This window comes from Aquila chrysaetos, chromosome 25 (assembly GCF_900496995.4).
Source record: "Aquila chrysaetos chrysaetos chromosome 25, bAquChr1.4, whole genome shotgun sequence".
NCBI lineage: Eukaryota > Metazoa > Chordata > Aves > Accipitriformes > Accipitridae > Aquila > Aquila chrysaetos.
The window spans coordinates 16,548,875-16,563,211 of record NC_044028.1 but is presented as its reverse complement, the minus strand read 5'-3'; the positions used below and the strand labels follow the sequence as shown (position 1 = coordinate 16,563,211).

General features: G+C 40.6%; 1 protein-coding gene across 3 annotated transcripts in view; it reads right to left on the bottom strand.

The window, feature by feature from the left end:
* Positions 1–381: 381 nt before the first annotated feature.
* Positions 382–14,337, bottom strand: part of GTF3C1 (general transcription factor IIIC subunit 1) — a 44,330-nt gene continuing 30,374 nt past the window's right edge. For all 3 annotated transcript variants that reach the window (XM_030002498.2, XM_030002499.2, XM_030002500.2), the window contains exons 27-37: positions 13,642–13,754; positions 12,600–12,662; positions 11,987–12,080; positions 10,973–11,145; positions 10,038–10,322; positions 7,737–7,990; positions 5,992–6,278; positions 4,809–5,469; positions 3,254–3,293; positions 2,308–2,500; positions 382–772 (exon numbers count right to left, since the gene is read on the bottom strand). In XM_030002498.2, the coding sequence (XP_029858358.1) occupies positions 551–772; positions 2,308–2,500; positions 3,254–3,293; positions 4,809–5,469; positions 5,992–6,278; positions 7,737–7,990; positions 10,038–10,322; positions 10,973–11,145; positions 11,987–12,080; positions 12,600–12,662; positions 13,642–13,754 (2,385 nt within the window). In that variant the 3' untranslated portion in view covers positions 382–550. The remainder of the gene's footprint in view (positions 773–2,307; positions 2,501–3,253; positions 3,294–4,808; positions 5,470–5,991; positions 6,279–7,736; positions 7,991–10,037; positions 10,323–10,972; positions 11,146–11,986; positions 12,081–12,599; positions 12,663–13,641; positions 13,755–14,337) is intronic.

Genomic DNA, 14,337 nt, shown 5'->3' with positions numbered 1-14,337 from the left:
AGGGTGTTTGTTCTTCCTGTCCTGGGGCACGGGGGAAGGCTGTAGGTCCCCTCTTTGGCACACGGGGCCGGGGTTCTGCTGAAAGCACACGTCGTAAACTAACGGCACGCACACCAAGACACCGGTGTTTAAAGTGGATACGGACCGTAAGCTAACTAAGCTAAAGCATAGTTACCAAACCTTAGCACAGAGCCAGCTGCTGTGCAGCAGAACAGAAGGCAAAGCAAAGGTAGAGTGTTACCGCCCTGGCCTTAGGGGCAGGAAGAAAAAAAGAGAGGGGTCTTTGCTATGACCTGTGAAAACCCCATAAGGTAAAGCAGAAAATATGCTCTACAAGCACTTAGTGGTAAAAAGAGAATGTACTTAAAGCAGGATCAAATATTACCTCTGCCTTAACATTAAGCTTTATTCTCAGTTTAAATACGCTCAAAAGTAAAAAGGATAAATAACTTAATAAAAACACAATGGAGCACAAATTGTAACATTTAATCTGCATTACCACTCACTCCTACAGGCTAAACCACTTTAACAGGACTCGGCTTTACCTCTTTTATACAGGGATGATCTGCACCCATTTATTCCAATTCACTTCAGAGGGGAACACTCTTCCCAGCCTGAGAGTACAGTCTATCGTAGGCTCATAGTATATTGTTGGGGTTTCGCTCAGTTTGGGATTGTTTAGTTGTTCTTCCATAACTGGCTGAGAAAAGAGTGACACCAGGGACGGCTTTTTCATGTAGAATCGTCTGATGCAACCAAGAGTTTCCAGACCCTGCAGAAAAATTCACGTATTTTAGCTTGAGCAGTTGCGGCGAAAAAAAGGCACTGAATGCTGTTCTACTCACAGTCTTCTCAGAAACTTTAGACAATTTATACTAAAAGTGGCTTTGCTTCACCCCCTCAGAAGGCCATGGGGATGGCAAAGATTTACAGCACAGCAAAGCAAGTTCACATAGCTTGATATATGCTCATTTGTTCCTTTCAGCACAGTGGTTGACATCTGGCTCCTGACACAGAACACAGGTTCAACAACAGACCTCAACATTTAGGACCAGTTACAAATAACGTAAGGCTGGTGTAGATGTAAATCCCAGACTTCTGGGTCAGTTCTTGCTAATAGGTTAGCATTCATTCCCACAGCAACAGGCAGTAAGGCAATTTACGTGCTTTGTTTGCTGAAAACATCTGGTGTGTATTCAGTAATCTTACGTAGGTATGCATCTAGATTTACTAATATTTGGTATATTAAAGATACAAGCTCTGTCTGTGGTTTCAAAACCAGTTCTTATGAAATTTATTGGTAGAGAAGTTAGATTCAAGATCTCCAGTCTGGAAAATGTACGGGTAATTGCTTGATTTTGTGGATTTGAATTAAAAATGCCTAGGAATCTGTATTGCTCTCCCACATGTGCATGCCTCACCACTACACACTCAGTACTGCAGTCTCAAACCTGTCCCCTGATCCCAGCTACCCTCTTGGCAGTGCTGCTGTGGCATAGGACATATGGACAAGCTGTGCTGGAACACCTAGGAAACGGGATGGTTGCTCAATGCGTGATCAGTAGTATATACAACTTGCAATGTTACCAAAATGTATGAGCCTTTGGACAGAAGCATGGCATACGTAGACTGGAATATTGATTTCCAGTGTTAGTAGGGGAAGCCATGCTTATGGGAAGGACTGCAGTATTACTGCTATAATTAAGATTTTGAATCCTTATAGGAAAAAAAATATAAATTCAAGGTTTCATTTGCAAAGTAGCAGTGGTGGCAAACAAGCTTCAAGATGTGGGAAAAAAACCCATGAGAAACTCAAGTTTTCTCACCATGTATTCTTTTACAATTAAGGATGTATGCCTTTAAGCCAGTCTGTCGGGACAGAAGGTCTATTTACAGTATTGTCTAGCACAGACACATTTCAGTCTGAAAGGAAAAAATTAAGATAAACTCTATGGTGATTAACACTGCATTAAGCAGTCCAACTTAGTATTTCACAGTGACAAGCCACCACCCTTCAGTAACCAACTAGAATTTCAACTGCATGTACATCCATTTTAGAAGCAAGCTCAAATTTTAAAATCAGTAATACGGTAATTTCAAGGACAGTTAAAGCAGGCTTCCTTCCTGCCTCATTGTGAACAGCGACTTGCTCTGGCTTTGGTTAATTTACACTAAAGGGAGAAGGTTGCTTTTCATGGTTCATTCACAATTCCCCTTTCTTCCTGGGACTTCCATCACAGTGGTTGCTGACTGTTACTTGTGGAAGCTGAACCAGATTCAAGTTCACACAGCTGATGATTCACATACCTGCAGTATCTCTAAGACGGCAACAGGCTGCAGTACCCCCATGTAATGCTGCAACAGCATGCCTTCCGTTATGCCTGGTTTTGTCATGATGTGATAGAGCACAGCTTCCATCATCCCCTTACACACAGGTTTATTCAGATTCCCATCCACAATCCTCCATGGTCTCCCAATGAAGCAGACCTTCTCGCAGGCCCTGCAAAAGACAATTTAAGTTCAGCTCTGTCAGGAGTTACTCCTCTAGCTAGATTTCCCATCATCATAATTTCTGCCTAATAGAGATTCTTACTACATCCATTGCCAGTGTTTGCTCACATGCTAGGTTTAAATTCTGCAGCTGCTCTGAGCAGAGACTGGTGTTAATCTACTAGACAGTTCCACAGACGTGAAGTATTTGACACCAGGTGCTCACCTCCCCAGAAGCGCTTTTAGCACTGTTACACCACCCAACAGTTACCTTGAGTCTTGGATGACCAGGAAAGCTTTGTTTGTTACTAGCTCTAATATCCTCCAAAAGTTATCCAAGACCTGCAACAGTGCTCAGATAGGAAATAAATTCCTCCTTTTTAGCACTTTGGAGTTGAAAGACAGACCCTGCATGGAAATTCACATTTCCCATGTTGCAGTTTCTCCAAGCCTTTCCTGGGCATGTGGAAGCTGAGGCTTTCTGGCACTGGACTTATTTGTGAAATAAAATTAGTTTTGTTCCTCTGATACGTGGAGCTAGTTGTTTTTTGGAGAAAAAACATCTATCAGAGAAATTTTTTCAGCATGCATATGAGCACAAGTAACATTAACAAGAACAATGGAGGAAAACATGGGTTTTCTCCATCATCAATGCTCACTGCCCATCAGAGCACAAAACTAAGGTTTCCACATCATTTGCTTCCAGATACTATTTTCGTAGTGCTAAGTGTTCAATTATTTTGCAGACATCTCTGTTACTCACTGGTCCCGGGCTGCCTGGGATACATCTGTCATAGAATTTCCTGGAAAGAAGAGAACACATAGTTTTCAATTAACCCAAACACTTCACCTAGTGGAAGGAAAGTAAAAGGTGGCTAAGCTGTAAAATGCAACAGCTTATTTTAGAAAATAACACAAGCAAACCATGCCGCATGTTGTTCTCAGTTGCATGGGGAGCTCTACGCTCCCACTTGGACTGCCTTTACCTGTCTGCAGCATACTCTTCTTCCTGCACCTCATCTCGCAACCACATCTGTCTACTCCAACCACACTGTTTGTGGTTCCATTCCTAAATCACAGCAACCAGCTTTATTCCTAGAAGTCTGATGACATGGCTGAACAACAGGTAATTCTATGGACTGAAAGAACTGAGTTTCACACAGAGCGCTATGCAGGGTCTCAGCTTGCAAGCACTCACATAGGTTTGTTTAACTTAATGCTCCTGGTAATCACACGGAAGTTGAGCAGAAGCCCAAGCAGCTGTAGACTTGGGAATGCAAACTCAAGATTTCAGCAGAGTTCAGTTCCAAATTGAAGGTTGTCTCTGCAACTTCCACTATGCATTATGTCATGGGTTTTAATTACACAATTACTTAATGTAGGTATTTCTACCACACCCAGAGGCTAACAGCTTTGGCTTAAGCACATGTAAACCCTTCAGCTGGCCTTCGTCAGGAAGACCAGAAAGAACTCTATGCTTGATAACGTAACTACTATTTTTTCCCTCCTGTGTTACAAACAAGTAGAGGAAGTTAAATCCCAACCAGTACTTTAGTAGTTTCGTGTTCCGAACTGCTGAAGTCTATGCTGTTTACACAGCCCGGAGTGTATTTCCTGCAGGAAGGCTCCAATTAAACAATACCAAGCTCTGAGATGCTATGGATCAGTCTGCACTGACTCACATGGCAGTCTGCAGCTCTAAACGTGGCTAATGGCAGATCTTGGCAAAATACCACACTAGCAGTTAGCTTGTGATTCAATCTGAAATCAGAGCTGATAAAAACAAAAACAAAATAAAATCCCCAACAACCTACTTAATGTAAAGCTTGGCAAAAACTACTAGCTATTAAAAAAGAAAACTGGCAGTAAAAAGGAAATGAAAATGAAGTCAAATTGGGTTACAAATGAGGCTATTAATCTTCTCACTGGCATGTGCTGCTTTCTGGTGAATGGTTTAATGACTTTACAACTTTCAGTCATGGGCATTCTAGTCAAATGTACACCAGTAGCGCTATGTTTTCTACGTTTAGAGATGCCTAGCCTTTGGACTGAAGCCAGAGATGAGAAACTTCAGATCCAACTATGTTTTTGGAGAAGAGTAAGACATGGAAATGAGTTTCTAAGGAAAACACATTTCTGGACTAGTCATGAACATTCCAGTGTAGTGTTATGCCACTTCAGCTGTGAGAAATGAACCTCTCTCTCTGGCACGGCTTCATAAAGAATCTACTATTTGCTTATAAAATGCAGCTACCCATGTGGGATCAACTGATGATGAGCTAGTCTCTACTTCTTGGACGTAGAGTGCTCCTACATACCTTTAGAGACTCCTGGGTTCTCCTGTAAGTAGGAAAGATCATCATCCTGCTCACTGGCTGATTGTTCAAGGCTAGAGATCTGCTTGTTGTGCTCAGTGTTGAGGTCATCAGTCTCTACTTCAAGTTCTTTGTCCTCAGAACAAGATTTATCTTGTTCTTTGTAAGTGTCCACATTCACAGCATCTGGAGCACACACTGGGTGTTCAGCTAGGTGTTCTGTCTGCCCTCCCAGGGAACCTGTTTCTTCATCCATGATTAAAGCTTCCTTCATTGTAACAGGATCAGTAACACCTGCATCAGAGTTATTTTCATTTGCACTTTCCAAACCACTCTGTGAACCCTGGCAGAGTTGACTGGCGTCTTGAAGGACATCAGTTTGAGTCTTACATCTCTTCCTTGGGGGTTCTTCGTCACTGACAGACTGTGTGCCTTTTCCCAGCTGCTCCTCCTCTCTCGAACATTCCTCTCCCTTCTTTGGTTCTGATGGCAGGCAATCCTGCTGTACATCTGGGAGAGGGGTGTCTGCACCTTGCTGATCAGAATCATCTGGTTTATTCTTCAGACATACTGAGTGTAATAGCCATGGTTTGGAAAATACTATTGCAACCAGTCTTACTGCATAGCCTCCTACTTCTAAAACCTGCTGCATTTCAATAAGGTCCTATTAAAAAAAAAAAAAAAAAAAAAGCCAACACAAAAATTGTCTCAGGAGCTTTCACTGGAAAATGTCAGTTTAACCAAATATCAGGGAATTGCCATCTTTAAGTGGCAGCAAAGAAAGAGGAAGAGCTTAGTAGAATATTCAAATTTCTGTCCTGCTGCACTGAAAAGATGTTTTGGCCCTTAAACTTTTCTGAAATTACAGCACAAGACATTTTTGTTCAGCTTAAATTAAGTTAAAATATAACTGGGAAAGAGTATTTTGCTTCCAAAGGTGAATGTTGGTACCTCTACGTTTCTGAAACGGTTCATTCCTATCTTTGAGCAAGCGCTGCTTTAATTTTTGGCCTTCTTAACTCTGAGGCGAGATTGCTATCAGGTATTGGTATGTGATCTCTTGCCTAATGTAAATAGTTTTGTTCAATTTACATTTGCTTCCTACAGCCTGTAAGATTGTCCTATTTCAGGGGAATATTAAGCATACAAACGTTAATGTATGGAAAGCAGCTGGCTGTAAAACCACCTGAATGTACTGCTCCAAGCTCCTGGTGCGTTCAGGTTCCACCTCTTCATAGCTGCAGAAACGTTTGCTCAGCTCAGCTTTGCAAATTCCAAAGTGGGAAGTTGCCTCTATTGCATTACGGATCTCCAAAACAGCAGCTACATCTCTGGGATTATAGCCATAACGTTCTGTACACCCATGAAGAAACTGATCAACCTCATAATTTTCTTCCTGGACTTTTATCAGCCTGGTAAAAGTTTCAGGGAGGCAGGAGACTCCCACAACCATGTTATCAAGCAGAGAGGAAACTGCAAAGCAAATAAAAAACAAGTGTATAAGCTGTGAAGCAGTTGTTACTATGCAATACGCTACAGAAAGATAAATGCTCTGAGACAGACAGATTAGAGGTGTTCTAGACTATTCTGATTAAAAATCAGAGCTCAGTTTTCCATCTTCATTGCTGCAGTTTCCTTTTGTCCTTCTGCCTTACATATTTGTCTCTGAGAAGACCTGTAGAAGAAGAGCAAGTTGGTTTACCAGGGCTTACCAGTGAAGTACCACTGAAAGACAGCGTAGACTTACTGGTATTCTCTCTAACACCGGGTCAGCTTAACTCTAAGTTAATGAGGGAATTATCTCCTCTTTTCTTGAAGAAGGTCAAGTGAAAAGCCTAGGGCAAGGAAATGCTATGGACAACTCTATTAATTGAAAAATTGGAAGCAGCTGATCCATGGCAGAAAGATATTGGCCAAATATGGTACAAACTACAAGTTGACAATGTCTTAGTACAATTAGTGTAACAAAGCATCTCTGTGTTTGGAGACAGGTCCATTGCTGCACAAAACTGACCCCCACTGTACAGAGTATTCAGAATTTGAAGCAGCGTAACACCTTTTTCCAGTCCTGGATGATTAGAGGGTAGCTTTGGCCCTGTTCTTACCTGCTCCGCACCCTTTTATCTGCAGGCTGCCTTTACATCATGCCTTGTGGGACACTCATATGACAGCTGCACTTCTTTGACAGGCAAGGAAAAATGAGAACAACTGTAATGAGCCATCAGCTCAGCAGACCTGGAGGGCATGTGTGGCAGCAGAGATATGAGAAAGAATTTCTATTACCTCTACGACAACAGCAATAGGAATGGGCAGGGACAGCACTAGACCTTCCAACTAAAGAGCTAAACAACTAAAGGCTTTCTGGGTACATCTGCATTACAGCTGAAGGGAAGATGCTCTTGAAGAAGGGGGAGTGCTGATAAATTGCAAATATTCAAGCTCTAAATATTATCAAAATGTTTAAATTACTGTAGGTAAAAGGCCAGAGATTGGACACCACTATTTCAGGCACTTGCATGAGACAAGTAAATGTGAATTTCCATTCAAGGAGCTCTGAAAGATTTTCTTTTCTCTTTACAGAGAGGAAAGCCTGGGTCTGACATAATATGGTATTTTAAGTTGCAGAAGGGACTGAAAAACCTCCTAGAGAAGGGATAACAGAGCAGAGGACAGATTTCCTCTTTGGATTAATAGTTTCACACAACATGGAATACAGGCTAGGACTTGTTACCAACAAAAGGTGCCTCTATAAGTCAACCACCTGTTTGCTTTAAGTCAGGAGACAAAGCATTACAAGGCAAACCGCATGTATAATAACAAAAGAATGTTCCTATTAAGAGGCTTTGTTCAAATCAGTTCCTCAGCTGATGAGTTCACTATCTTTCCTGCTCCAACCCTCTTCTGTGCAAGTTAGGGCAAACAGAAACTAACCTGGAGAGCTGAGTCTTCCTGGAACTGGCGTACATCGCAGCTTAACCTTCACCTGGCAGGAATTGACCACGATATTGTCACTGGGACTCAGGTTGCGCGTGCTGACAATTCCAGGGGCATAGTAGCCTCTCATCAGTAAGTAATTGGTATGAGATGCTTGACGAGCTTTTACTTCTATTCTCCGTTTGCCTCCAGAGCTGTCATCTAAGTCATCATCATCGTCATCGTCATCCTCAAGTCCTTCTTTTCCCAAACTACAGCAAACAGACATGTTTGTTTTGTTTTGTTTTTTTCCCAAAATAAGAAAGGGACTCATTACACTGAGCGAAGCAAGAACACATGTGATTCTGCATTCTAGTATTTAGTCATGAACAGCTGCGTGTATGTCCATGGCAGGCTGATTTAAAGTGCCGAGAACAAGCAACTACAGAAAAGAAAATACACTAAAAATCCCTGGAAAAGGAAACTCACTCTCTCTTTTTTGCATGCATGTTGAAATGAACCCAAAATGTCTCAGCTGACAGTGCTGAACCTCTTTGGTTCAGCAGACAGTTCATCATGAGGGAACATCTGTCAGAGCACAAAGGCTGAGACCATAAGGGTTACTGCAGTAGAGGGCAGACTGTTTATTTTTAAGGGAGAAAAGGGGAAGAATGAATTACGGACCAAAGACTTCAGTTACTTAAAAAAAACCCCAACACAAAACTGCAGACAGCCTCAAAGTAAAGAGAGAGTAGTAGTAGCAGCCAGGATAAATTTCCTAGAAACAAACTTAGTGAAATCAACACTGTTTCTTTCCAGGACACAATAAGAGCCATTATGGATAAAGGTGAAGGCTCTGAACAACCTGATCTAACTCTGAAGTTGCCTCTGTTTTAAGCAGATTATACCAGAGACAACCAAAGGTTCCTTCCAACCTTTTCTAAGATGAGTTAAACTTTATGTACCTTCTCTTAAAAGATATTTAAAACCAAAAGGGAACACATCATTTAGAAAAAATAGTGCAAGTACATAACCAGTTGGAAAACTGGACTCAGATGCCTGTACTCAGAAACGGGACTAAGTCCAGGGTACAATGTATTTTTGCTAATGACCTGGGTGATAAAATAGCTCATTAACTTTGCATAGGATCACCAAACTGGAGAGACTGCAAGTATATGAGAAGACAGGATTTGCATTCAGAACATTATCAGCAAACTGGAGAAATAGTCTGGAAAAGAGCAGGAAGCAATTTCATATGGACGAATGCATATTACTTCTATTATAGTATATTACAGTATGCACCTGTCCCTCCTCACTGAGAGGAAACAGTTAACTAACTAAAGGAAAAGAAACTTGTTAGAGTGAATCACAAGCTGTACATGAATCACTGCACTGGGGGGTTTTGGCTTGGGTTTTTCTGGCAAGACCATGGACATTCATCATCTTGGGATGTATTAACAGGCATATCACCTATATAATACGATGTAATTGGCACAGACCTGCCTGCAAGAGCATGGCATTTGTTTTTTGACATCACAGTTTAGTGCAGAGGAAAATAATGAGAAAGAGGGAGATCTGGTTAACATGAATAACATACCAAAAACAGAAGATATACCAAAAGGAACTGAGGCTGCTCATTTTAAAGAATAACATATATTATGGGAGGAGGACTATGATAAAAATCTTCAAACAGGTAACAAGCTGCTCTAAAAAGAAAGAGAAACAAGTATTTTCCGTGTATGTATACAACAGGAAGCAACAGGTTAAACTACAGCAAGAGATTTTAGTTGCACTCTAAGAAACACATGATGATTGTAAGGATAACTATTCATAGGATTAGACTGCCTAGGGAGAGAGTTTCAATTTCAGTGGTATGCAATTACTGGAGGCTTAAAAAATAAAAAATAAAAAAATCAAAGAGGAGACAATACATAGAACTTCTATTGTGGAGCCAAGTTTCACTGATAAAGCTGAAACCTTGTTACTAATCCTTCTTAGTCTTTGAAATGGGAAGGTACAACGTTGATGGAAATGCTCATTGGTAGAATGCACTGCTCTCCCTTCCACATTAGCTCTGATGGCAATGAAATGCCTAGCAATTTAAATGTCACATCTGTGAAGACAAATGCAGTCCAAGGCTATAATGACAGGCACTAACTAAAGTGCCAGTAAGTCTTCAGAATGCTCCCTCAGAAATAAAAATCTAAACAATATCACAGTAAAACATACCACAATACAGTGCAGAAAATGCTAATGCCTGTCCAATTTCATTCAAGTTACCCCCAAACCATATTTACTAATAGGAATAACAGTGTTTACCTTTTTATCACTTCATTTTCCACCATAGTGCTGTCCACCACAACTATCTGCTCTGGGATTCTCACATTCACAGATACAAGTCCCAGGGAGAAGAGGGAAAGCATCGCCACACACTGGCCACCAGGTCCATCCATAGGAAATGAAATCATGCCTTCTGATGCTTTGTTTTCTTGATCTTTAAATGAGAAGTTATCTGGCTGGTCTGATTTTTCAGCATCCTTGAGCTTCTCCAGGAACTGAAAGGACTCTGTACAAATTGTACTGGGAAATCGCCATGTAAAAACTCTGGACAAAAAGACAAATTTGAAGCAGCACAAATCTTTCACAATCTGTTCTTACTGTATATGAATTTTAGACCCATGGTAGCACAGAACAGCCAAGTAGTTGAAGTTCCACTCTAGAGCTGGTGACCAAGTACCTTCTACATTTGCTTTCACAGTCCTTTTACTAGTTCCAGAACGTTAGGTATTTATGCACCACTTAAAGGTCAGGTACTATATAGCAAATACAAAGCAAAGATGTCATCTGCTTGAGCACTGAATACATTTACAGTTAAACTCTCCTCCCCCACCCCTGACATCCAGGTACAGTGCAGCACAAAGTGACTGGAGAGGAAAAGCAAGCAACCATCAGAATGACAAGAGTGCTACAGAAATCCTTCCACCACATCTAGAACTTTGGTGCTACCTCTCCTCTCCATATGTCTTTGTAAAGGCTTGCCCAGCAAACTTGGCTCTATTCCCCGTACAGCCCTAACTGCTAACTGAACAAAGGGCTAACATACATAGAAGTTACCTTCAACTCTTCAGCTTCAGCTGTGATGGTCAGGTTCCTTGCTCTAGATATGTCATGTGTATTGTCTCCTCCACACCAAGCATGCCTGGGTATATTCTTTTATTTGCTCAAACATAAACAGTGACCTTTCTGACACCCACCTGTAGTAACTCTGAGACAGCTGATAGGACATGGGGACAAAAGGCAAAGCCCGGCTTTTCTTTGGACCCAATGTGTGGTTTACTCGACGGCGATTGACCAAGCTTCTCTTCTGACACTCTAGGAAAGCCTTCACAAGAATGTCATCCCGGTACTCCCGGTACAAACGAAATGTCTGCAAAAAACCCCCGTTCAGTGTAAAAGGCAGTGTTAGCTCTGAATCCACTGTTAGACTCATCTACTTGAGGTTTACATTAACTAAATGAATATGAAGCTGCAAGCCAGAATGTAAATGATACATATAAATTTACTTAACTACACTATTCTATTCCTTTTATGGGCTTCCCGGCTCTCCACAGTAAATGCCAATTAACTAAATACTATAGACCACTTGATATTCAAAATGGGATCAGGCTCCCACTAGAATTATATATGTAAAAAATGCTCATCTGCAACACATTTTGGTAGATTCTTCCCATCATTTTACCAGGAACACATGCTTCTATGAACTTGGCTTTCTAGGCTCCACTCTTGCCTGCTGATGAGATATTAAACTCCCTTTGAACTTCTAACTTTATTTTTTTAAGTGCCTGACTGATAGATATGTTTTTGTGGTCCCCGATGCTGGAGAGGCTCCCCAACACCAGTGTCAGCTGGAGACTAGCACTGTGTTTGTGATACCTCCTCCAAACTGTAATTCCAACTCCTCAAGTGGGCACTAAATCATGATACAGTTTGACCCAGTTGAAGGAATGTGGAGTTTATTTAATATGTTTTTTGGGGATTGCTTCAACCTCACATCTTGCAATGTCATCCTCAGAGAGAAAAGCAACATACTGAAAATCTGCCTAGAATATACCATTTCCTAAAAGCAGAGGAGAATAATCCCCACAAAATGGATACAAATCTAAGTTTCTGGGTTTCTTTTCTCCCATTTGAAAAAGGCATATATCAAGGTAGGAAGGACAAACTCTGTAGGGTTGTACAACCAGTAAAGTTTGGTTCAGATACTGTACCTGAAACGACTGGCAAGATTTCATCTGGTTATCTGAGAGTGCCAAAGTGCTCTGAATCAAATTCTGTAGCACTAGAAAATGAATATCATAGACACTGAAAGAAAAAAAGGGTTTATTCATGATGATTTAAGCATCAGTTACCTGACTATGAAACTAGCACAAAAATATACAAACTCAATCACCTGCTTCTGAAATAGATGCATAAAGGCATGAGATCACTCATGTAAAGGAGCCCGTTACATTTTTCCCTGACCTTCCACCCTGACTTTTTGGATCAGTCCAGATAATCAGACACAAACCAAAGTTCTCTTTGTTAACATCTCCTCCTCTTAAGGTATAGCACCCACACAGAAAACATACACTGTTGTCCTAATGATAACAGAACACCACTTTGAGAAGGGCGTTGCTGCTGTCATTTTATTCATCAAATCTATAAGCTATGTCAGAGGTCCCTACAGCCTTGTGAGAGTATTTTTCTATTAATAAATTTATACACTGCAACAAACAGATGAAAAACATACTGAATTAGAAGACTAAGTATGACTTTCACAGATGTGAGGACTGACATGACCTTGGAGTCCTAATGGGAAAAAATGGCGCTACTGCTACTCACCTGCTTAGACTATCCTCTTTTGTGTTTTGACTTGTGTCTTCTCCAATTGCCAAAACTCGAAATCTAGTTAAGGGAAGGGAAAGGAAAACACTGAAACAAAAGTAATATTCTGTGATTTTGTATCAGCCCTGAAACCCAGAGGCTGACAAGTGCAACTGCTAACAAGGCAAGTGTTGAAACAGCACAAGGGAACCATCTGCTCCAGCAGCCCTCGGTGTAATTGTCAAAGATTAAAGAAACTGTTCAGATCAATCTCCCCCACTCCACTAAGCTGTCTGCTGACAAGGAGATAAAACAAACGGACAGAAGACAGTACAGGACTGTATGGATTTGCTATTGTATTGACGTTTCAGACTTCCACTTACCATCAGCAGCAGTTCTGCTGTAACATACAGTTCTTCACAAAGTAAGAAAATTTACAAAGGTGCTAAATTTGTTATCATAAAATAGTTTGAGATCCAAATTTTCACACTTCTCTCCAAGTATTATTCATCATGAAAGAGCTTGATGATCTGGGGCTGGAGAATGCTATACAAGGCTGAGTGCTCTTCTGTATCAACAGTTTTAGCAGCACTGAGATGATTTAGCTGAGCAACCAGCTACAAATTGTGATATAAAATGGGGCCGGTTAATCTGGAAAATGGTAAAGGGAAGTCTTCTATTGCATTAAAATGTTATACCTGAGTACCAACATCTCTAATAGCAAAGTTGAGAATTTGACAATTTATGAAAATCTGACATTGTGAATTTCTGGTTTACAAAGTCTTATTTAGCAAAATGGGAATGGTTTAAAATAAGCAAGTTTGTGCAAATAACTGAAAATTAGTTATATGTATTTAGGAAGTATGGATTTGAAAGAAATGTTGCTTGTTGTATTTACTGAAACTTCTTTTGATACTAAGAGTACAAGTAACAGAGGGTGTAAATCATGCATAGCAGAGGTCTACTCTGAATTTCCCTCCTCTCTCCCTGTCTCAGCCCATGTGCAGAGTCAAAAGCACCTGGAATACCTAAAATACCTGGAAAAGAGCACCTAAAATACCTGGAAAAGAGTTCCTGCAAAGTATCAGGAATCTCAAGTTTGGGATTCCCCAGAGTTGAACTGAATTTCTCTTTCAGCCTTTCCACAAATTCTTTAAACTCCTTTGCGCAAACCTTTCAAAACAAGAGATAGAAATGTTATCAACCTCAATTTCTTAGAGTGGGAAAAGACCCTCTACTTTTAAAGTGTTCATAGAATATTCTAGTAGACATAGCTGGTTTTGAATTATCAAATCAGAAACAGTATGCCAGACAACAAAATGCATCAAAAAAGCTCTGTGGAGACTGTGTGTGCTGATTTACTTAACAGTTGCAGGTTCTGTCTGTAACCATGCTTACAGCTACATGCAACCCACCATGCACATATTTTCTGAAAACAATTACACTGAATTAACAGTATAAGATCTCTTGCTAGAACTTTGTTTAAGCTTCTGCTTAAGTCTTTTTTTCTCTTCATACCCTTCACAATCTTTATCATGTTCTCCATTAAGTCTGTTTGTACAGTCATGGCTTGGAGGACACCTGTTAACACTAGAGGAATGGTCCTGTATCTCTCTGGAAACAAATTTTTATTTGCTTCCAAAGACAGACTTTAGGGATGGGGACACATGCATTTATTTCAGCAATGTCTCATCAGTGAACAACTATTCTTCCTTGAAACAAAAATGAATCTAACAGAACTGGTTGGGATTTTCTG